General features: G+C 40.5%; 1 protein-coding gene across 1 annotated transcript in view; it reads left to right on the top strand.

The window, feature by feature from the left end:
• STX7 (syntaxin 7) overlaps window positions 1-24,870 on the top strand; it is a 47,709-nt gene that overhangs the window by 4,041 nt on the left and 18,798 nt on the right. Inside the window, exon 2 of the mRNA XM_082731445.1 lies at window positions 2,793-2,943. Coding sequence (XP_082587571.1) covers window positions 2,859-2,943 — 85 coding nt within the window. The 5' untranslated portion in view covers window positions 2,793-2,858. The remainder of the gene's footprint in view (window positions 1-2,792; window positions 2,944-24,870) is intronic.

The raw sequence follows: 24,870 nt of genomic DNA on the forward strand, positions 1-24,870 counted from the left end.
AATGAGAAAGGTTTTCTCATTCTTATGTTTGTGTTGGCAGTGAGGCAGTTTTTCTAGAGCTCTAGTTAATGGGGAAAGGAAAAGGAAAGGTATCAGTGAGCCAGGAGAGAATTGCCTGTTTTTGTCAGTGGAATATTAATTGTTAATGAAAAGGAATGACCCATTGATCCATGTTGCGATATGGATGGACCTTGGCAACATGCTAAGAGAAAGAGGCTGTCACTAGAGAACACATTGTGTGATTTTATTCAGAGGAAATGTACAGAATAGACAAAGTCATGAAGACATGAAGTAGATTAGTGGGAGAGTTTGCAGAAACAGGATTGTACACTTTATTTATTTATTTTTTAAAAGATTTTATTTATTTATTCGACACAGAGAGAGATCACAAGCTGGCAGAGAGGCAGGCAGAGAGAGAGGAGGAAGCAGGCTCCCTGCTGAGCAGAGAGCCCGACGTGGGGCTCGATCCTAGGACCTGAGATCATGACCCGAGCTGAAGGCAGAGGCTTTAACCCACTGAGCCACCCAGGCGCCCCAGGATTGTACACTTTAAATGGGTGAATTGCATGGTTGTGAATTACATCTCAAGGTTTTATTGAAAAAAAAAAAAAGATGCAGAATTTCAAGATCTAATTGGTGGTTTGTGAGATGCATGCGATTGTGTTGGTTTCAGTCCAATCTTGTTCTGACTGGGCCACAGCTCTTCAGGTGGCTGCAGGCCCAAGGCCAAGGCTATCTGCCATCTTTCTGAGGTAGTTCTGTTTGAGTTGAGATTTAGGTCTATCCGTAGGACTAGGTGAGATCTGAAGAGCCCAGAATAGGTAAATTGGACCTGTGGATCAATGAAGGATGAATGGAGAGCATCTGAAAGTTCCCAGGAATTCCATGGTGGCCAGGGACATTCCACCAGAGTTTCAGCTATGGAGCCAGTACTGTTCTGACTGTCTCAGCAGTTCTACAGGTGTCCTTCCTGCCAGAACTGCCCTCTTCTCCCCTACCAGCAATCTCCAGTGGCTTCTTATTGCAACATATTAAAACTAAATCCAGCATTCAGGGCCCTCTCTTTTCCATGACCTTAGTTTTGTGTGGTAGCAGGCATGGGTGGTTTGGGAGCCCAAACCTTGGGATTGAACCCCACCTCCACACAGTAGGTGGTTGGATTACATTTATAGGTACTTCATCTTTATAAGCCGCAGTTTGCTTGTTGTTAAAACAAGGTTTAGTTGCTACTATCCCCTTTAAGGGGGAGGCTTTAAAAATTAGAATAGACGGTCTGTGTGAAATGCATTTCATTTCTCAGATGGGCAATAAATGTTGGGTCATTTTCCCAGCCACGACTCTTCTGATCCCTAGGTAGACTAGCAACCATCTCTGCCTTCCCAAAATTCCACACTGCCAAGTACCCTGTATGCGCGTCCTGGGTCTGCCGGTCCCAGGCTTCACATCTTTGCCTTTGTCATTTTCCGTACCAGTCATACCCAGGTAGTCACATCTTCTGTTTCTGTGTCATAAATTCTTTCAAGATAAGGGCAATGGTGAAAATTTCCTTTTCCTAGCCTCTCACCTTTGTCTGGCACATGACCTTTTGCTGATTTGTGTTGCTCTTGTTTTACTCTACTAAGTTTCTCCCCCCTCCGAAATGACAAACATGAATTGAGCAGATTCTTGTCCTGTTTGCTTGCCACTCCCTAGTACTTCATTTCATGCTGGCCATGTAGCAGACTCTCAGTAGAGACTCGGTTCACACATGGACTGCCTACAGCTTTGCTGCAGTCAGTGCACTCAATGAAATGTGGGTGTGGAGTTGTTGAGAGTGTGCTGTGCCCAGTCCTGTCTGCCGGGATACCCTTTCCGTCTTTCTTTCCAAACCGCGACACATGTGGTGTGGCGTGCATTGAGACCAAAAAGAGCTTCCTCTCGCCTCCTTCCTGTGGCAGTGCCCCAGCTTTGCTTCCTGTCCTCATGCGGGCTTCTGGAAGAGGAGTGTGTTCTCCTTGCTCTGTTGGTAAGGTGTGGTGAGCTTTTACAGAGCATGCCCTTTTCCCCTCACTTGTCAGCTCTGCCTCTCAAAGTTGACCTATGGTATTACAATTAGAAGACCCATCAGTCCTATGTTCCAAAGCTGTTCCTCTGTGTGTTAAATTAGATAAAGTGACATTTCTGGGGACACCCTGAACTTTGTATACCATTTAATAAATATGTAAATATCGGTTTTGTGTCAGGAATTTTTATTTTTTTAATTATTATTGTTTTTAAAGATTTTATTTATTTATTTGACAAAGATCACAAGTAGGCAGAGAGGCAGGCAGAGAGGGGTGGGGGGGAAGCAGGCTCCCTGCCGAGCAGAGAGCTCAATGCAGGGCTTAATCCCAGCACCCTGGGATCATTAGCTGAGCGGAAGGCAGAGACTTTAACCCACTGAGGCACCCAGGCACCCCATGTCAGAAATTTTTAAATGTTGGAGAAAGAAAAGATACGTCGCATGTAGACACTGTTTTATAGTTGCTGGCACTTTAGTTAAGGAGAAAAATATGTAAACAATTAAAATTATACACAAAAAAGGAACTTGGCAACTCATCCTTAGATCAAAGTTTTCAAAGGGAATGTACAACTTGAGCTTAATTTTAATTGTTTAACATGACTGGGACTTTCAAAGGCCAGTGTTTTTGATAGCCATGAGAGTTTTACTGTTTGATGTGTCTCTTTGCCATATTTAAACTCTGTTAGGTGATAATTTGGAAAATGTAGGCCAGTAACTTTAAAAGTACAATTATGAGACTTCTGTTTTGTAGGTGACTGCTTAGAAAACTGTCCAGCCCGCCAACATCTGATGAAATTAGTGAATAAGCGAATCAGCTATGTCTTACACTCCGGGAGTTGGTGGTGACCCTGCTCTACTGGCCCAGCGTATCTCTTCTAATATCCAGAAGATCACACAATGTTGTAAGTTGACTTCACTGTTTTCAATTCTTAACTGAACTTAGAGGTTCATACTAGGACAACTCCCGGACTGAGAAAGGGAGGAGCAATCGTCTAAAAACAGATTTTAGAAGGCTAGAACTATTAAAATTAAAAATAAAAAAATTTTTTTAAAAAGAAGGCTAGAATTTTTTAGAGTGAATGTGAAAGATAATTGCATTAGAAGAGATAATACTTTTGCATTTTTCTGTAGAGTGCCATGCACATAATACACTATTTTATTAATGAAATAAAGATATAAAGGAATAGATACTTATATTTGCTTTAAAATCAGCTGGTTCTGGATGAGATTAAAGAGGCTTGTTGATTAAATGCCATAGGATTGGAACTGGGGAGTACCAAGAAGAGTTTACATTTATTAAAAATAAAGTTTTGTAGAGGGAAAAATACACAGTCCATCTTTAAGGAGCAGGGAGTAACTAATAAGGCAACTTTTTTTTTTTTTTAATTTTTTAAAAATTTTTATTTATTTGACAGACAGAGATCACAAGTAGGCAGAGAGGCAGGCAGAGAGAGAGAGGAGGAAGCAGCCTCCCTGACAAGCAGAGAGCCCGATGCGGGGCTCGATCCCAGGACACTGTGATCATGACCTGAGCTGAAGGCAGAGGCTTTAACCCACTGAGCCACACAGGCACCCCTAATAAGGCAACATTTTAACCCATTGAGACAGATCTAGAAGATGATTCTCAGAATTCCCACAAACTATCTGTACTACACCTGTCAAAAACTATCCTAGTAGACCAATTCCATGTAGAATTTTTTTTTAGAAATTATTACTTCTTGGGATGGATAGATAGATAGATAGATAGATAAATAGTTTAAAAGATTACTGTAGCAAATTTGATCAAAGTAAAACCTAAAGTTTTACATTGTGTTTCCTAATCATAGCTAATCACATATGTGGATTATTTTTAGTTACCTTGTGATCAGTATTTTGCCCCTTTGGGTGTTACCTAAAGAGTTTATTTTAGGGTGTGTTAAAACAGCATTATTCTTCAGCTTACTTTGTTAAGTCTCCTGTTCTCTTTACCAGAATGGGTTAACACACTATGAAAATAAAGAATGTTTTCAGGGGACACCTGGGTGGCTCAGTTAGTTAAGCAGCTGCCTTCGGCTCAGGTCATGATCCCAGTGTCCTGGGATCGAGTTCCACATCGGGCTCCTTGCTCTACAGGGAGCCTGCTCCTCCCTCTGCCTCTCCCTTCCACTCTGTCTGCCTGTGCTCGCTCTCACTCTCTCTCTGACAAATAAATAAATAAAATCTTTAAAAAAAAAAAAAAAAGAATGTTTTCAGATGACCAAACCATGTTTTCTTATCTAATCATTAACTTCTGAGAAGTTACTACTCTACCCAGATGATCTCAGTAAGGTGTCAGCATGTTTTGGAGGCAAAAGGAGTAAAAGTAGATTACAGATGGTTCTAAAAAAGTGCTGCTGTGCACAGTGGTATAATAATAAAAGCCAAAGTGATTTCTTTTTCTTTCTTAGAAGTAGTGCTGGTTGGCCTCAGGCTCATGTGTGAAAATTAAGAGAGGTTATAATTTTAGTTTACATGTGTGGGAAAATCAGGACCTTTGTGTAAGAAATGAGACCAGGAGGCCTTCCTCCAGAGGACAGGCAGGTCTTTGGGCTGGGAAAAGTGAATGTTAGGAATTCTGGGAAGAGGAGGAGGAATGAGGGTAGGCACTGAGGTCATAGAGGCAGTAATTATCCGGTGGTATGACAGATATACAGACTGGAGATCATGTGTGGGCTTGAACGGGAAGGAAGTAAGAGTTAACTTAAGTCATGTCCACCGAGAAAGAGATCGGTTGATCCAACCAGATGAGGAGTGATACGTTGGGCCAGAGTTGCATATTCATGACATAACTCATAACTAAGTATGTGACTTTGTTGTGTGCTTTGGGGCAGCTTTGGACTGTGGAGCGCGCTGGGTTTCTCAGCTCGTTAAGTATTTGACTCTTGATTTCAGCTCAGGTCATGATCTCGGGTTTATGAAATTGAGCCCGGCATCAGGCTCTGTGCTAGGTGTGGAGTCTGCTTGAGATTCTTTCTCTCCCTCTGCCTTTCCCTTGCTCATACATCTGCTCTCTTTCTCTCAATAAATAAAATCTTTAAAGAAAAGAAAAGAAAAAAGAATACTAGGTCTCTTCAGCCATGAGAAGCTATAGTCACCATCTTCAAATATAGAAACACTGTCTTATATAAAATATAAGAAAGGTATTCTGTATGATCATGAAGGTCTCCACAAATGAATAGAAGCAATGGTAGCCAGACTTCAGCTCTGGAAGGAAAGGGCTTTTGAATAATCCTGGTTATTCAGGGATGGAATTGCCAAGCTCAGGAGGAGTGCAGTCCCTGTTACTAAGTGACGAGTATATGGTAGTCAGATACTGTTTCTCAGGTCTGTTAGAGGTTTAAACACTAGAATAATGGTTCAGACTAAGTGACTTGTAATTAAGATATTCTCTGTTTGTTCAGCAAATAATTTATTGAGCACTTACTGCTTGCTAGTCATGGTACCAGACTCTGGAAATCCAACAGTAAGCAAGATCCCTCCGGCCCTTTTCTCATGTACTTTATAGTGTAAGAAGAAACCGATGGTTAAAAAAAATTTAATGGGGTGGGGTAACCAGGTGATGGGCATTAAAGAGGGCACATGATGTAATAAGCACTGGGTGTTATATACAACTGATGAATCACTGACCTCTATCTACCTCTGAAATCAATAATACAGTATATGCTATTAATTAATTTAAATGAATTTTTTTAAGAAGTTAAAAAAAAATGAATGACATGGTGTCCTATAATGAAAATGAGAGTAGTATGAGAGCAGGTGCCTGAGGGGTAAGCTGCCATGGCCGAGATGGTCCCCTGAGTGAGGACGAGAAGCGGCTAGGAGTGAGAAGATGTATGACAACATTTAGAAGCAACCATAGCTGGTATTAAAATCCTGAAGCAAGAAAATAGACAAGAAAGAGAAGCCTGGTGTGGCTGAAACACAGCCTGTGAGGCAGTTATGGCTGGAGATGAAATCAGGAGGTCAAACAGGCCTCCCTGAGCAGGGGAGGCTGTCGGGGAGTTTAGATTTCATTCTGAGAAGGAAGACACACAGTCAGATCTGTGCTTTGGCTGCTGCTGCTTAGAAAGTGGACTTCAAGGAGTTTGAGGTGGGGACTCATTGTCCATCGCACGGGTCTGGTGAGTGATGTTGGCTCGTACCAGCATGGTGGCAGTGGGGACAGAGAAAACTGATGGATGCTCTTCGGAGACAGAGCCAGCAAGACCTGCTGATGAATGTGGGTGGATTGAGAGAGAGAGAAGGAAGTCCAGGGTGACTCCATGTTTTTGTAGAGCAGCCGAGTATATACTGAGGTATATACTGTAGTTTAGAAACAGAATTTTTTTGACGAAGTAAAGTTTGAAATGTCTTTTTTTTTTTTTTTTAAATTAACATATAATGTATTATTAGCCCCAGAGGTACAAGTCTGTGAATCGTCAGGCTTACACACTTCACAGCACTCACCATAGCACATACCCTCCCCAATGTTGAGATATCTTTTAAACTCCTAATTAGAGATGTCAGACATCTAGTTTAGATTTATGAATTTTTGGAGATCAGAGTGTCATCAGAGGATAAGTAGTATTTGAAACCATGGGTCTAAAATAATAACAAAGGAGGAGGAGCAGAGAGCAGGAGCGTTAAAAATGTAGAAGTCAGGAAGGCAGGGAGAAGGCATGAAGAATCAGAATGACTGGGGAGGTAAGAAGAAAATCAGGATCTGGTGGATTTCCAGAAATCAGAAAAAGTGTTTCAGGACTGAGTGAGCCATCATCTGTGTCTCATGCTGCCGAGAGACTAAAAAGCAGAGAATTGGTTAGGGCAGACTGGTTGCTTGGAAAGGAATGGTCTCAGGGATGCCTGGGTGGCTCAGTCAGTTAAGCGTCTGCCTTTGGCTCAGGTCATGATCCCAGAGTCCTACTTTAGCAGGGATCCTGCTTCTCCCTCTGCCTGCCACTTCCCCTGCTGTTGCTGCTCTCTTGATCTCTGTCAAATAAAATCTGAAAGAAAGTAGAAAGGAAGAAAGATCTCATATTCATGTCTGAGTGTGATGGAGAAAAGGAGGGAGAAGAACTGATCCCTTTTTCAACTAAAGAGCTTTCCTAGACTCCTACTCCCCTCTGCTTGTATCATTGAGCAGAGCTTATGTATAGTGACCTGGCTACACCTAGCTGCTGGGAAGGCTGGATTGTACTATGCTTACTGAAATGGGGCTTGCTCCATTTAAGAAGGGGAAGAAATTCAGTATTTAGGAGGCAATTGGAGGATTCTACCATTGAAGTAGAAAGAGGGTCTAAGAAGAGGCTGCTTTTTTCTGCTACATAAGAGAGAGTCTACCGAGAGTACAATTGCGAAAGAAAGGTCTCTGAAGGTGAGAGGGGGAGGGGAATGGGTCACCAGTGCCCGGTTTGCGTTTCGTTCACTGTACAGAGCCCAGGCAGAGTATGGCATGAATGTAAATGTGGTGGGCAAAGATGGGAGGTTCCGTCTGGGTGGCCTGGTTTTAAATGAAGTAGGAGGCAAAGGCATTAGGCACAGAAGAGCTGGAAGGCTATGGGAAGTTTATGGAAAGGAGAAAGTGATTAGTTACAGATTTGACAATGGAAAGGATTGACATACCTTGGAATGAAGGGTTGTTTCACATGTTGAGTACTCACTTGAGATTTGGGATCATGAATTTAGTGAAACCAATCATCATTATGTATTTTTTCTAATTCTGAGAGTCAGTGTCTGAATGAAGGGAAGTTTAGATGAGGTAGAGTTTGTTAGTGTTAAAGATCTAACCTACCCCGTGTGCATCACTGAATCGGATATGAAGAAATCACGTGGAAGTGAAAGGCAGAAGTGTGAAATTTCAGTTCATTTTTTTCCCATCTGGTAGTGCTAATAATACTGGATGTGATTGAATAAGATGGTACTTTGCACCACATTTAGGTGTTTCTCTTCACACTACATTTGCATCTCTTAAATTTGTGTCCAGACAAATTATCTAGTTGCACAAAAGAAATCTTAGAAGAAGATGCTGTAAGTAGGGTAATACCCTTGTTAGAATATGTGCACCTGTTCAACTAAAGCTAACGTCTTCCTAAATACTGCAGTGGGAGAAGTTTATTTTGATATTACTTTTGATTGAGATCAGGGAAAACTTGTAAACTATTAATTTTTATGGCTCAGTTTATACCAAAAAAGATTTTTGATTCTGGGAGGGACCCAAGAATAACATTTATTAAGATTGGAATTTTTTCTTTAACTAGTACTATATCCTGAAAGTTCTGTTTTGCAAAGAGTAGAACAGATGAAACAAGATATTTTTAACTTTTTTTTGTCTTAAGATACTTTTTGTTAAAAATATCTGTAATCTGGGCGCCTGGGTGGCTCAGTGGGTTAAGCCACTGCCTTCGGCTCAGGTCATGATCTCAGGGTCCTGGGATCGAGTCCCGCATCAGGCTCTCTGCTCAGCAGGGAGCCTGCTTCCTCCTCTCTCTCTCTCTGCCTGCGTCTCTGCCTACTTGTGATCTCTCTCTGTCAAATAAATAAATAAAATCTTAAAAAAAAAATCTGTAATCTTACCAATTTTCTTTACTAGTGAATTACTTAAATCATATTACAATAATGTAATTTATATAAAAATATTTAAAGTGTAAATTCATAAATATAAAATAGATAGAAATAGATTATATTAACGTTAACTTTTTAAGAATGACTAATAAGTGTAACAGATTAGAACTTTATTAGGGATTTCTCTAGAGCATTTAAAATAATTAAGAAAATACATATTTTGTCTTAATGTAACTATTTATTTGAAAATTTTCCTGAATATGGAATTTTATTGATAGGATGGTAGGGGTGGAGGTGGAAGCAATGAGGAAAGTTATTTAGATCTCAATGTGATCCTGATGAAGAAAATATTTTTACCCTGTGAGAGAAAGTGTTTTGTTGTTGACTCTGTCACAGAGTCAGCAAGGTATTTGTGCCCCAGCTGCTCCATCCTTTGCCTGTGGCACAGACACTGTTCCGTTGATGGCCCCACCATGGCATCCAGTCTTTCTCAATCCAGTGCTGCAGGCAACCATTCCCAATAGACAGGAGTTGGCATGTCAATAAAACGATTTGTTATCCCAGGTTTAGAAGATGATCATGCATCAAAAGAAATGCTTGGACTTAATGCTCAAGCTTTGGCTTGAGATATTTACAAGTAACATTTTTATTAGTAGTATTTGGAGATGAGATGTACACCCAGTTACCCCTTATCACTTGTCTGTATTTTCTTTGACACAAACTCCTACCAGTGATGGGTAGTGTAAGGATGAACCAGCCTTTATGGGTGGAAATGGCTGAGCCCATTACATAAGGTAAAGCAGAGTAGGATATTTTCACTGGTACCATTCATCCTTGTGCAAGCAAACAACCAAACCCAGAAAAATGTACTCATTTTCGAATAAATGATATTATTTATCTCCTGTAGATTATTTCAGCACAGACTTGTTTAGAGTTGCAAAAACACACAGAAGTAACTCATGTTTTTGAAAGCAGAATAAATTATTGAAATCCATCACATAACTGAACATTTTTTTTATCTTTAAAAAATAGAGCTATAATGTATAGAGAGAGTAGTACACCAGTTATTAATGTAAAACTCAATAAATTGTTACAACACCACATATACCAAGAAGAACATTACCAGTACGCTGAAGCCCTTCTCATGTTTTACCTGCCCCATACTCTGTAAAGGTAAACCTCTAACGTGAATGACTGATAGTCCCAATTTCTTAACTTTAGTAGAGTCATGTATTAGGTTTCATGCTGGACTTCTTTCTACCGTTATATTTGTACTGTTCACCATGTTGTGGCGTGTAGCTGTATGTTTTCATTATTGCATAGTTCCATATTCAACCAGACCACAAGCTGTTTATTCTTTCTGTTGTTTATGTACATTTAGGATGTCTCTGTCTTTTTGATTTTCTTTTTTGCTATTATGAGCAATGCTTAACATTTTTACATGTTCTTTTGTCTGACTTACGTGCCTAAGCGTACGGTTACACGATGCTGTAGTTAGTAGTTACCTAAAGTCATCATACCAGGTAATACTCCACCAGCCAGAGTATCAGAGTTCATTTTTCTCCAAATCCTTGCCAGCATTTGGCCTTTACAGTCTTAAATTTCACCCCTTTAGACATAGTTCTATCTCATTGTGATTTATATTGCAATTCCCTGATTAGAATCAGACTTTTTAGAACGTCGCTGAGGTAGGAAAATCGGCGAGACGATAGGAAAGATTTCTAATTAAGCAAGCTCTCTGTGAGTGCATACACACTTCCTGAAATCAGATCCTCGTAGCAGTATGACCTTGAGTAAGCTCTTTCATTCCCAGGACGTGATTTTCTTACATATATTTTCTCTGGGCTGGATTATGGCCTCTTTCAACTTTAACAAGCTGTAATGGTGACCAAAGTTTTAAAGAATCTTAAAAGCTCTTCCAGCAGATGCAGGATTGTTCTCTTTGTTATTAAGAGACAAATTGCCATATCTGGATTCATAACACATACTTTTAAAATTCTGTAATTGAAATAGTCTTCACAAGACCAGCTAGAGTTCCGCGAAGACTTGTGTATTATTTCTAAGTATTGGAAGATGGGAGAGTTGCAGTCACAAAGGGTTCTGGTGTGAATTGTTTCTGCATTAATTAAGGTATGAATTGAAGGAAACATAAGTAGAAATATCAACAGTCGGCCATGAAACATAGTCATCAGTGGGGTGTCTGGGTGGCTCAGGTGGTTAAGTGTCTGCCTTTGGCTCAGCTCATGATCCAGGGGTCCTGAGATGGAGTCCCGAGTCCCATATCAGACTCCCTCTTCCTGCTGCTCCCCCTACCTGTGCGCTCTCCCTCTCTCTCTCTGACGAATAAATAAATACAATCTTTAAAAAGAAAGAAAGAAAGAAAGAAACCTAGTCATTGAAATAAAATCTTCCCACGGGTACACATAGTAAGTCTTACTACCAATGTTAATAAGAATTCTGGCATTTGAGTATTTTTTAAAAAGAATAATCTGAAAGAGAAAGAGAATGGCTACAAGTTAGCCTATGGGAAATGACAAATTAGATCTATCAGTAACATAAAATACTACTCAGCTGCATTTATGAGTATAGAAGTTTTCTGCTAAAATATGCATAACATGTCATATGTGCATGTGTGTTCATTCCAGAGGGTTCAGGAGAGCAGAACCTTCTAGGGGGGCATAAAATGTGTAAACTTAAACCCATGTTGTAAAGATGAAGAGAAAGTGAATGGAAAATGTTTATGCTGAATCTTCACTGTTTCATTTCTGTCATTTATTTCCTGTAGATTATTTCAACACAGACTTGTTTAGAGTTGCAAAAATATTGCTGGTTTCTTTGTGTTGTGATGAGCTCTCATTCTGTATGGGTCCTTTCCTTATTTATTAAAAAGGATCAGTGCTTGCCTTTTGTCCTCATGAGGTTCCTAGGACTTTGAGATGAAATATAAAATCTATATAAATGTGTGAGTCCTTTTGTTACTTTTGAGAATGAATACAGTTCTTTTCATTGTAGTCTGGTGAAGGGGTCCCTTGTTTTTGCCTCTCAACACATGACTAAACAAAAGGGAAGCAATACCATCAACTTCTCTTTTTTGGTGTCAGGGCCAACTTTTCTTTTAAAAAAAAAAGCTCCAGTCCTGAGAAGTTAATAAATTTACTGGAACTGTATATTTACCCAGGAATTAGGGATGTGTCTTTTTTTCTTGGGGAGCAGTCTCTGTGGGTTTTGGTGGATGTAAAGGTGGTTTATAGAGGAAAAAGAGATGAAAACTTGTCCCTCCCCCAAATGCTATTTGATATAGCTATGTTTAACATCACTCATCTGAAAATATTTGGTTGGATCTTTTCTCCTGAGCAGAAAAACTTAGTACCTTTGCTCTCTCATTGCTGTAATTTTCTTCATGGCTAGGGTGTTGACACAGCATAGAGACAGGTGTCAGAATTAGTGCCTTCTCCAAGAGATTTTTAACAGAGAGCGACAATTTTTTTTTCCTCTCTGATGGCTTTTCCTACATGACCAAACATGAGTGCTGTTTATGACAGAATGTGAATCTGATGGCTACAGAAGTGTTTGCATATAATTATATTCTTTCATTTTTTTTTATGAAAACAAAATCATACTATACATTTCTTTTCCTGCTTGCTTCTTTTGGTCTTCTCTGTTGGCCAAATAATTTTCCATTATATGAGTGTGTCACACATCATTTAACCAAACCTTTATTAATGGACATTTTGTCCTAAGATTGTATGTTTAAAAGTTGGGGAACTTACCATTTATGCTGCCTCCACACATGAATCCTCCTGCATTCCCTGTAGGTAAGGTATGATGCTGATTATATGATAAAATCCTCATGTATGTTTCCCCACCCATGTTATGTAAAAACATTTTAATTATTATTGTATTTTTTCACTATAAATATATTCAGTGTGCTTAGTACTTATATGTCACAGAGTAGCTTCTCTTTTATTAAAATGAAGTTTGTGGTTGGTTGTGTGATGACCTCTCAACGGTCCCGGGGTGCTGCCTGTCTGTACATTTTAGTTGGTTCAGTGTTGATGTGGGAGTCAGACAGCAGATGCTAGGCTAGGTTGTTTAGTTTGGGTTTCCTGTAATAATTATGACAATTCTTGTCCTCTTCTCTTTGACTCTTTTATGTTGTTTTTCACCAGTTCCTGAGCAATATTTTCCATTAAAGAGTAATTGCCACTTATACTCATTCCAAACTGGATTTTTTTTAAAGCAGGTATTAATTGATTTGCCTGTTAATTTATTTGGATGAACCTATAAGTCTTACAAAATAGTGTTCTGTAGGTTTTGGTGCATTTATTTTGCCAGTCTTTTCTTGTTGTAGTGTCATTATCTTGGTCATTATTTGAAGAAACCATTGTTGGGGTAGCATGTCACTGATACTGAGTATGGCCAGCTACTTCTCTGGGATAGCTTAGCCGTTACCCCTTTTAAAGCCAAGGGCATGCCCACAGTCATGAACAAGATTCCTTCCTAGCATGTGGACTGTTATTTTCTTAGTGAGGACTGTGAAAACTGTTAGCTAAAAATCCAGCTGACGCCTGCTTATTTGTGAATACCCAGAGCACTGTCTTACTGTTGGGGCTTGGGGGGAGAGCTGGGCAGGGTGGTGGAAATACATCCAGTGATTTGAGTTATACAGTATTGCCAGTATACTCTGCCTGATTCAGAAGTCTCTAGAAGATGTGTAAAGTTAGTATCTTTTAACTAAAGTTAGTATCTTTTAACTACAGGCATACCTTGGAGATATTGTGGGTTTGGTTGCAGACCAATAAAGTAAGTTAAATTTTCAGTTTCCCAGTGCATATAGTTATATTTGTATTATATTATAGCCTGTTAAATGTACAGTAGCTTTATGTTTAAAGAAACAATGGCCATGCTTTAACTAAAAAATACTTTATTGCTAGACCGTGTGGACCATCATATGAGCTTTTAGGGAGTCATAATCTTTTGGCTCCTGGTGGGTATCGCCTCAGTGTTGATACCTGCTGACTGAGCAGTGCGGTGGTTGCTGAAGGTGCAAGAGGCTGTGGCAATTTCTTAAAATTAGACAGCAGTGAAGTTTACTGCATCAGTTGCCTCTTCCCTTTGTGAACAATTTCTCTGTAGCATGGGATGATATTTCACAGCATTTTACCCACAGCTGAACTAATTTAAAAATTGGAGTCAATCCTCTAAAACCCTGCCCAGCTAAGTTGATGTGATGTTCTAAGACCTCTGTTGTCATTTCAATAGTCTTTACAGCAGCTTTATCAGGAGTAGATTCCATCTCAAGAAACCAGCTTCTTCGGGAAGCAGCTTCTCAGCCACTAATGTCTGATGGAATTGCAACAATTCAGTCACATCTTCAGGCTCCACTTTTAATTGTAGTTCTCTTGGTCTGTCTGCCACATCTGCAGTTTCCTCCTAAGCTGGAGTCTTGAGCCTCTCAGAGTCATCCATAATGGTTAGAATTGACTTCTTTCTTCCCAGCTGCTGTGCATGTTGACGTTTTGCCTTCTTATGAATCATAAATGTTCTTTTTTTTTTTTTAAGGATTTTATTTATTTATCAGAGAGAGGGAGAGAGCGAGCACAGGCAGACAGAACGGCAGGCAGAGGCAGAGGGAGAAGCAGGCTCCCTGCTGAGCAAGGAGCCTGATGTGGGACTCGATCCCAGGACGCTGGGATCATGACCTGAGCCGAAGGCAGCTGCTTAACCAACTGAGCCACCCAGGCGTCCCTGAATCATAAATGTTCTTAATGGCCTCTAGAATGGTAACTCTTTTCCAGAAATTTTAAATTTACTTTTCCCAGACCCATGAGAGGAGTCACTAGTGGGGACAGCTATAGCCTTATGAAGTGTGTTTCTTAAATAAGACTTGAAAGTTGAAATGACTCCCATTGACTGCAGAGTGGATATTGTGTTAGCAAGCGTGAAAACAGAGTAAACTTGTTAAACATCTCCATCAGAGTCCTTGGGTGACCAGATGCATTGTCAGTGAGCAATAATATGTTTTGAAGATTTTATTGATTTGAGAGAGAGAGAGTGCACAAATGGGGAGAGGGAAGGAGCAGAGGGAGGTGGACAAATAGACTCTACCTAACATGGGGCTTGATCTCATGACCCTGAGATCATGACTTGCGCTGAAATCAAGCATCAGAGGCTTAGCGGACTGAGCCACCCAGGCACCCCCAATAAGCAGTAATACTCTGAAAGGAATCTTTTTTCTGAAGAGTAGGTCTCAACAGTGGGCTTAAGATATTCAGTAAACCATGTTGTAAACAGATGAGGTATCATGCAGCCTTCGTTTTTCATCTTTGGAGCCCAGGAAGCGTAGATTTAGCATGATTCTTAAAGGCCCTGGGATTTTTGGAATGGTAAATGAGCACTCGCTTCAACTAAAAGTCATTAGCTATCTCGGCTTATAACAAGAGAGCCAGCCTGTCTCTTGGAGCTTTGGAGCCAGGCATGGACTTCTGTCAAGCTATGAAAGTCCTAGATGGCATCTTCTTCCAAGATAAGACTGTTTCATCTCCATGGAAAATCTGTTGTTTAGTTTGGCCACCTTCATTAATTATCTTAGCTAGATCTTCTGGGGGAAGAATGTTCTAGTGGAGAATAACAAGAACAAGGGCCCTGCAGTAGGAGCAGGACTAGGGGACTGATGAGGAGGCCAGCGTGCACAGAGAAGGGAGAGTTGGAGCTGTGGTTGGATTGGTGAGGCCTTGTGGGCCACTGTAAGGAGTTGGACTTTTCATTCCAGGTAGAACGAAGGTTTTGAGCATTTAAATAAATGGAGTGTGGAAACAGATCTGAGAATTTATCACGCAGTCAGCATCACACTTTATTTGATCTGTGTAGAGCTCAGAGGGATGCATTTGTGGAGTCAGCATAAGTTGTGAGTTCCCCGACTTTTAAACACATAGTCTTAGGATAAAATGTCCATGAACAGAGGTTAGATTAAATGCTGCACAGCACACGGATCTAATAGAGGAGGCACAGTGTTGGGCTCAAGCAGAGTTCCGGGTTTGTCAAGTGGTTAAGGTAAATGGAGGGAGGGGATGGAGGGGACATGTGCTAGAGAGTGAATATGATGATTGCCCAGAGTTTGGGTTGGGTGAGGAGATGATTGAAGACATGGAGGACAGGGAGGCTGTGTGAGTGACAGTGGCAAAATGACAGACCAAAGGATGGAAGGTTCTGGTAGGTCAGAGGCCTGTTGTTGGAACCAAGGGCCCAGTGGCAGTGAGCATGACATACTGGAGGTGGTGGGTTATAAATAGTGTGCATGAGAGGAAGGTGATGGAAAAGTTAGTTACTGGCACTGAGCGAGCATTTGATAGGATCTTGAAGAGTGTGACTAAGGTGGGATGGAGGACCAGATCTTTGGGGCGGAGCGTGCAAAGAACTGAGGCCAGGCTGGTGGAAGGATCATCAACATGTATGTTGATATCACAGAGATCTGAGGCAGGAGTCAAGCGCTACATCAGCAGGTGAGGGGGCGTGGCCGAGGAACACGAAGTGATCTCAGCTGTAATGGGTAGTGGTGACAGGGTCCTCGAGGTTTTTTGTATGTCCATTCTTTCTTGTACTCCTTGTCACTAGTCTTCCCTTCTGAATTTGCCTTTCTCTTTCTTTCCTGAGTTCAAGTTTCTACTTCCCTAGGGCCTACTATCTAGCCATCTCATCTATGAGTTCTTTTGTGCCCTAGCTTTAAAATTGCAATTGTCTCATTGGGTTTAAAAAAACAAAAAAACAAAAAAACTGTGGTGCTATTTTGGGCTATAATTTTTACCCTCTCCGCATTGTGATCACATTTTTTTCCTGCTATGTTTTCTCGAAGGGAATTTTGCCATTCTTTTTCACAATTGTTATGGTCTTTTTTTGTGGTAGCTGTATCTGTTCTTGTTACGTTATTCAACAGAATGAGTTTGGTTTTCCTGGCAGGGGAGTCCTGTGAGGAGACGAGTGCTGAGTCACTCCGCTCAGGTGCTCATTTCTCTCTGTCTTGTCCTGAGGCCCTGTTTCTGTCCCCCCTCTGCCTCTCAAAACCCAGTCTTGTGTGGAAGGTCCTCCCCCTCCAGTCCTTGTAGCCCTGCATCACTCTCTTGGTCCCAAGACACACAGCTACCTTTCTATAAAGCATCTGCGTGCTCTTAGGGAAAGATGGTACTTTTAGAAGTCAGCAGTTTAGGGGTCCTGAGCATGGCCCCACGTCCTTCTTCCTCCTTCCACAAGAGGGTGTCCAGTTCCTTTGCTGCCCACATCTTCATCTTGGAGCTCTGCCTCCCTTCTACCGCTCTGCATCCCCCTTACTCCCCACCTTACCCATACAGCTTCCCACTCAGGAGCTGCTCTTTTCTGTTGCTTTTGACCACATGTATATGTTTTTTAGACGTTTTTATTGTCCTCATTTCTCTGAAAACAAAACTTCTGTGGGTGTTCTCCCCCTCCCGCACTTTGTTCTCCGTGACTTCAGGAGGGAAGATTCAGAAACAGACTTATACCATGTCGCTGTAGGCAACAGAAATCTATGTTCAATCCATTTTAGTTAGTGACATCTGAGTAGCAGTGTCTTGGTAGACGGAACTGATCAGAAATTAGGAGTGAGGTGGCAGTTTGGAAATTGCTGCATTTCACTGGAGGTGAACTTCATGACATAGCTAACAACACTCAGGGGCTTTTGGAGCAGAAAGAGAATGAATGGGCCATTCGGTGGGTGACAGGAGGGCAGCTTGTCAAGAAGGTGTGCCAAGAGGACCAGGAAGGCTGGATTGCTGGAGGGGCAGGGCTTGACCACTGGGGAGTCCTTGCCTGGGTTTGCTGCTCAAACAAATCACCTTCTCAAGGGGCTGCATCTGCCTCCAGGCCTTCATTACTTCTAAGTCTAGACTCCCTCAGAGCAGTAGGTAAACTGAGTAGATCCATGTGATAAAATGGTAGCACTGAATATCTTTGCTAAGAGAGTTTGTAATACTCCAGCCATCTTAGATGTCCAGAGTACAGTTTACATACAGTTTTCAAATGGCTTGCAATTTTTACGAACCGTGCCCTCAGATTTAACTCTTTATGAATCTACAGTAGTTTTAAAATACCCTGCTTTTCCATTTTGTTCATCTGTATGCCTTCCTGCCTTTGAAATATCTGGGAAGAAAACCAATGAGAAACTTAAAAAGAAATGTGTTCAGTGTTTGAGACCACTTTGTGGAAGAGGCTGCGCATGCAGGCATGCTGGTTAGTTCTGGAAGGAGACCTTGGCGAACCAGTGGGCTTGGCCTCTGGAGGCGCAGACTCTCTTGTGGAGCCTCAGCTCAAGACTCTCCTTTAGAAGATCTTTTATCTTGCTCTTACCCCTTTTCCTCTCCACAGTTTGCTTCAGTTCTTTTACCCACAAAGTAGATAAGCTGCCCACCCAAGTCACAAGACAGAGCATGAGATAGGGAGCATATTGGAAAAATGCCCATAATTATTTTAGTAGCTGTCTTTCAGATTCTCTGGGGGGTTTTCCCCAGCTAGTGCTTTTTTAGAATTATAATACACTTTTCTTGGTTTTTCTTGATCTATGATATCGCCCAATTTCACTTGATTTTTTTTCTTAGCACCTTTTTATATTGATACTTCTTTTCAACTCGCTAATTTTTTTAATGATGTATTATACTGTGCATCTTGTACACTGTAATGAACCTAACCAAATGGTTTTACTTCGAATTATGGTAAACCGACCAGTAACAGTACCTTTTATTCTTAAAGAGTTCTATGCCATTTCAAAATGTTTTTCATAGCTATCATCCCCTGTAATACTCCAAATCATTCTTTAAAATGAGTAGAGGGATTGATTGATAGATGAGAAAAGAGGGGAGGCTGAAATGGAATTTGTTTCTTTCCATATTTCATTGTTTTCTAGTTCAGTTTCAGATCTATCATTGGTAAGTAACTGCTAGATACTTGTCAGTGTTAGCAACAGCTAACTCTTCCTGTGTTGGATGATAGAATATAACTGTTCTGTGTCAGCTGATATTTATCTTCATCTCTGCAGTTCTTGTAACTGTATCAGAGATTATGAAGTTTCAGTGCATGGCTCACCTTAGTTAGTTAGCTAAGATACATTAATAAGAATACTCTTTGGGGCCTCTGGGGGCGGGGGGCGCAGTCCCTTAAGTGCCTGACTCTTGATTTTGGCTCAGGTCCTGATCTCATGGTCGTGAGTTGGAGCCCCAGGTCAGGTTCTACCATGAGCTAGGAGCCTGCTTAAGGTTCTCTCTCAGCATCCCCTCTCTGCTCGTTCACATGTTCGCTCTCTCTTTAAAAAAAAAAAAAAAATGTATATTCTTATTGTTCATTTCTGACTTTCAGGAGAAAGACATTAACTGCTTCACACCATTAGCTCCCATTTATTGAACTCTTTCTTACAATTTCCAGTATAAGGTGTTTCCATACACTGTTCTCAGTTGAAATTCATAACTGAAAAAGAGGTGATTTTCTCTCCATTTGACTGCTGAGGCAGTTAGAGCTTGGAGAGATTACATGAGTTGCCAGGGATCAGCAGCTAGGAAGAAGTGAGGTCAGGTTTCCGCTTCGTCAGGCTGTCTGGCTACAAGGCTGCTTTTGCTGGTCTGCACATTTATACTGTATAATGTGCCTGACACTGAGTCCGAGTCTCAAATTCACCTGCCCAGGGGCTTTCCTAACTATTATTTTGTTTTCTTTGATTGGTTATTACAATTCTGAGTTATTTTGGGGGTTGAGCAGCAGAGATGTTTAGTGCTTAGAAAATAGCCATATTCTGTTCTGTTTTTTGGAGATAATTCTTGGAAGGTTCTGTGTGCCTGGTAGGGCTGGCCCAGGTGCTGCAGCCTGCTGGCCACTCTCCCCGGTCAGATCACATCCTCCTCATACCCCCAGTGAACTGTGACAGGTTGCAACATCACATAGCCCCTCCCTGTACCAACTTACGCCTACCTACAATTTTTAGGGCAAAAAAATAGTTTGCCATGTAGCATTTTTCCCTTAAGGAATCCACTAGATGGCAGCAGACCCACGTGCACTAGAACGGGTCTTTGTTACTAAAGGTGAGCACTGGAAAAGGGACTGCTTGGTTTTTGAGAAAGTAATAATGCACCAATTGGGATGTGTAGGAAATAGTGTTCTCTTTATATTATGAAAAAATGTGATGTATTCTTTAAAGTCATCTCTCTAGAAATATAATGGTGCAAATAGTTCAAAATTGCAGATAATGTAAAAACAATTTGTTCATTGTATTTGTTCACTGAACTTAATCCTACCTCCATTTAGTAGGTGAATTTTTCTTCAAGACACTTTATGGTTATACAAAGAATTTGTTCCTTAATTTTCATATTTCATGAGTATTTTCTTTAAAGTTAAGCATATGCCAATTAGAATTGAATACGACTATCCTATAAACTTACACTATCCCAGACTAGATAATGAAGTGAAGCCATAAAGAACCTGACTTGGGAGAAACTAGGAATGCTTACCAGCTTTTTCACATCACCAGCCTGCTTGTCATCTGCATAGAGACCTTATTGTGACTCCCTTTCTGTAAGCTCATCTCTCCTCAGCATTTTTTAATGTGGTTAACTTGGGTATGGCAAAAGATCCTCCGGATCACTATCCTACTGTTTTTATCTGCCAGAAGAAAAAGAACTAAGAGATAGTGAAAAATTGGAGAGTAATAAAATAATAGAGGGGTAACAATACAACAGTTACTTTACAAAAATGTTTAGCCAATAGACAAAAGGTAACTGTAATTCTGTTTCTAAATCAAGGTGAAAAGAGCAGCATTTGAAATAACCTATCAGGTTGGTGAAAATTTTTCGGCATTGTTAAATATTGTACCACAAAGGCTTAGTAACATAGTGAGTACTTCATATCCTGGAGTAACACTGAGTCGGAGTATGTGAATACAAAGTTTTAGTAATTTTGACTAATTTAGGACAGGGTTTGGCCAACTTTTTCTGTAAAGAGCCAGATAGTAAATATTTTAGGCTTTGTGGTCACATCTCGTCTCTTGCATATTCTTTTTTGTTCTTTTTTGTTTTTTTTCCCCCCTTAATTCTTTAAAAATGTAACAACCATTTTTAGCTGGAAGGCTATACAAGATGTGCCACAATTTGCTGACCCTCTTGTAAAAGGGTAATATCAGTCACGTAAAATCATGTCTCTGCTAGTTTGTAAGATCTGAAGAAAGGACAGGCATTTCTTTCCTGATCAGTTTCAGCCCGACTCAAGGATCCCTGTGATCCACTGGTGGGCCATGAAACTTACAGCTCAGTTCTTTAGTCCAAGTTACCAAACACTTATTTGTCTCTTTTTTGCCTTGGCAGACATATACTTAGATAATGAAATAATCCTTTAAAAAATTCTGTTCCTGGGGTGCCTGGGAAGTTAAGAAGGTTAAGCATCTGCCTTCTGCTCAGGTCGTGATCCCAGGGTCCTGGGACCCAGCCACATTGGGCTCCCAGCTCAGCATGGAGTCTGCTTCTCCCTCTTCCTCTGCCCCTGCTTGTCCTCTCTCTGTCTCACTCTTTCTCAAATAAATAAATTAAATCTTTAAAAAAATACATAAATAAATACTTTCGGCCCTTGTAGTACACTGAAAAATATTGGTTTGAAAACTCAGAAATCTACATTTTTTATCCTAGTTCTTCTACTAAGTAACTGATTTCTTGGATAAGTCAGTTATTCAGTCTGGTTCTCAACTTTTTGTTTATAAAATAGGATCGAATGAATGCCATATGATATTTCTTTTAAACTTGATTCAGTAATTTCAGATTTATATTTTCATAGGCCCTTTATCAGATACCTTTATTTGAGCCACAAGTTTAGAGCTATAGAAATTAAAGGACCACAGTTGAATCAGTGTTGATGTACAAAACCTTTCCCACTGTGCCAGATACATAATGGATGCTCGGTAAATGTTTGCTGAATGAATGAGTGGTTGAGCACACTTAAAATTTCTTAACTCTAGTCTTACATATGTGTTTTATGTTAGGAGTACTTACCTTACATAAGGCTTGATCTTTCTAATAAATGCCCTTTTGTGGTTCAGCTTTTAAAATATCCATTGAGTGTCAACAGCTCAATGGATTTGAGAGACACAAAAATGAGTAAGACTAGTTTTTGCCTTTAATAAGGAGTTTATTTTCAAGTCAGGGAGATAAGTAATTTAATTATTTCAACTTATATGCTAATATGGTATTAGACACTTTGAAGCTATTCCAAATACCACCTCCATTTAGGCTTTCTGGGTTGCCTTCCAGTAGAAGACCAATGATGCCCCTTAAGGGAAGCATTTTTATAGCACTTAATGGTCCTGCTTCCTCTTTGGGCTTATGTGATGTGTTTTCCTTTCCTTTTATTTTTTAGGTAAATATTGGAGGCCTTATTTTACTTACATTTTCATGAGAAAGCATTCATGAAAAGCATCTAGCACTCAGTTAAATGCATCAATTAGGCAATAACATAATCGGAGCATTCCTAATAAACATCATTCTGTAAGATACTGTGTTATCAAAAGGATTGTTTCAGAGTGGCAGGGTCATCAGCTAAAGCATTTCTCTTATGAGGAATTTCAGCATCTGCGATTTAAACAGCAATGACTAAGTCTAGCTTTTGTTTATAACTAGCTTGTTAAACAGTCTCCCTTTCTCTTTGTGATTGCTACTAGTTCTGTTACTATTCATCACCTGTATTACTCCTAGTGGAGATAAGCAAAATGTAGAGCCTCTTAGAACAGTTGTGTTGCTTTAACAACCAGGTTTTTTTCCTCCTGAGACTGGATTTGTGATGATCCTTCTCAGCGGTTATTATATTATAACCGAGATGATCTGGTTATAATTAAGAACTCTAGGTATTAGGTGGTCAAAAATAAATACTCATTATACTTCATGCCTTTTGTTTCCTACAGTGAACATATATATATATATACATGTATATATATATATATATTTGTACGTTAGCTTTTAAAAAAAAAAATCCCCTGCCTATCATTGTACTCCTATCACAAACCACCAGAAGTCCTCTCCAATTTCCACAAAAGGGGAAAACCAAGGTCTATTCAGTTCCTGCATCCAGCACCAAGTCTTGAGGATGATTTCCATTCCATTCCTCTGTTTGAGCAAGATTCAGTCACTGTACTCCTTAGCCATTGGACCAGAGAGTATGTGTAACCACCCCACACCCAGTGTAAAACATGGGAGGATGTTGGCAGGGGCGGAGACAAACAGTTAACACACCTAAACAGGTACATTGCAGAGCGAGGAAGAAAACACTGGTGGTTAGTTGCCCCTCCGCAGACAGAAACACGGTCACGGTTCACATTAATAATTTACTCTCCTTTAGTAACCGTTCCATGTCCCTTTTGCCTTCATTCTACACCTTGTCTGTGGAGTAACCTGGCCTCTCAAAACTGGGTTGTTGCTTCTGCTCTTGTGCTTAATGATTAAGGATGGCAGCATTAGCAAGTTCTCCCCAGCTAATCTCCAGGGACATGTTCCCACTCCTCTTTCTCACTTGGGTGTGGGTGGGCACAGGCCTACATCCCTTTAACAGATACCTCCATGGATACTATACTGTTCTGGCTCCCTATGGCTACATGGAATCTCAGTTTCTGCTCTGGTAGATACATGGTTTATAGCCTTCACTTGAATATTGTCTTTAACCTCCAGCCTGGAAGGGAATTTGCAAATGGATAATTGAGTGTGAATGTGAAATGTTTCTTTTTATTTTTACCACTTAGTTCCCAAATCTAGTTTTCTTCCTGTTTCAGGGTAAAACAGCACCCTGGAGTGGTTGTTCTTAGAGAGCATAAAGAGCCTCCTATAGGACAGAGCTTTACCTTCCTGGGATATGGTCCCCCAAGTGACACCACAATTGAGTCTCAAACGGGCCAGTAAACATTTTAAAAAGTCCAGCACCTCCTAGATAATGGCTGTTGGCCAACCGGGAAACTCCATTGTCTTTGGAAGATCTGACCATTTTTTTTTTCTCTGTAAAGTGGGTATCTTAATCAGAAACTCTGATATGTAAAGTACCATGGTTGTGACTAATGGCATGGATTAGGAAGCTGGTGGGAGCATGGGGGAAGGGAGTAGAGGAAGCATAAGACAATCCGTAATCACCGTTTCAGTGAACTTAAAGTTCTGCTTCATTCAAGATTGAAGAAGCACAATTATCTTGTCACTTGGTGGCTGGCTAATGCTCCCAAGAATGGCACCATATCCCATATTAGCTTTTGGTTGCTTTTGCTACAAATTGGTTTATGGCAGTGCCAGTAATCTTGATCGTCTCAGGGGAAGTTGGTGAGCCTGTATGTAGCTTTTATTCCTACACCATAGGTAGTCTCCTGTTACCAAACAAGTGCTGTAGGAGTTGGGGCAAGGGACAGGCTGACGTATACAGAACGAAATACAGAAAGAGATAGATCAACAGGATAATACAACACCTAATCCATCTAGTAGGCAACTCGAGGCACTTGGTTATCTAGTACACACCACTGTTTCCTTTTTATACAGGCCTCAGTAGCAAGACTAGAACTGTTCCTCAAAATGGTAACATTGGTTGCAGAGAGCATGATCTTGCTTCAGGATTCTAAAGGACCCCTCTGTGTTTTCCTGTTGGGACATGGAACTCGTTTTGTAGAGTATCCTGCTATAACATGGGCATTGCCATTAGATCAACTGAGCCATTAAAACCAAATATAGAGCTACTCGTGCCCCGACTTGAGCTAGCTAGCAGGATAGCGTTTTCTTTGGAGGAGTTAAAGCCAGAGCTGGCAACCTTTTGTGGCATTCAGTAAAATGGGAGCAGCCTGAAGTTTCATGAAGCACTGCTCCCCAGTTGTATTTGAGACTGCAGAGAAAGCAGTTCGTCATTTACTTTGCAGAGGTATGTCAACAGTCCATACAGATTAATGGACTAGGAGGAGACAGGACCCTATATTTTCTTGGAATTTATCTTCTACCTGCTGTCATGCTTAACATCCTTCCTAGGCACCTAAGAGTATATGGTCACTTCTTGCTTTTCAGGTCCTTAAAAGCAAATGGAAACAGTGCATTGGACTACTGTAGTGTTCTGTAGGAGGAGATGATGAATATCTTTGAAAACTAAATTGGAGTACAGAGGCAAAGAGTGTATGTAACCCGGAGATAGACTGTGACGTCTCACTACTGTTCCACCCAGCTGGATGTGACGCCTTGCTATGTTCTCTGTTTTTAAGTTAGAGCAGGAAGTGTTTACCAAAC

The sequence above is a fragment of the Mustela nivalis genome, assembly GCF_964662115.1.
Source record: "Mustela nivalis genome assembly, chromosome: 5".
NCBI classification, from domain to species: domain Eukaryota; kingdom Metazoa; phylum Chordata; class Mammalia; order Carnivora; family Mustelidae; genus Mustela; species Mustela nivalis.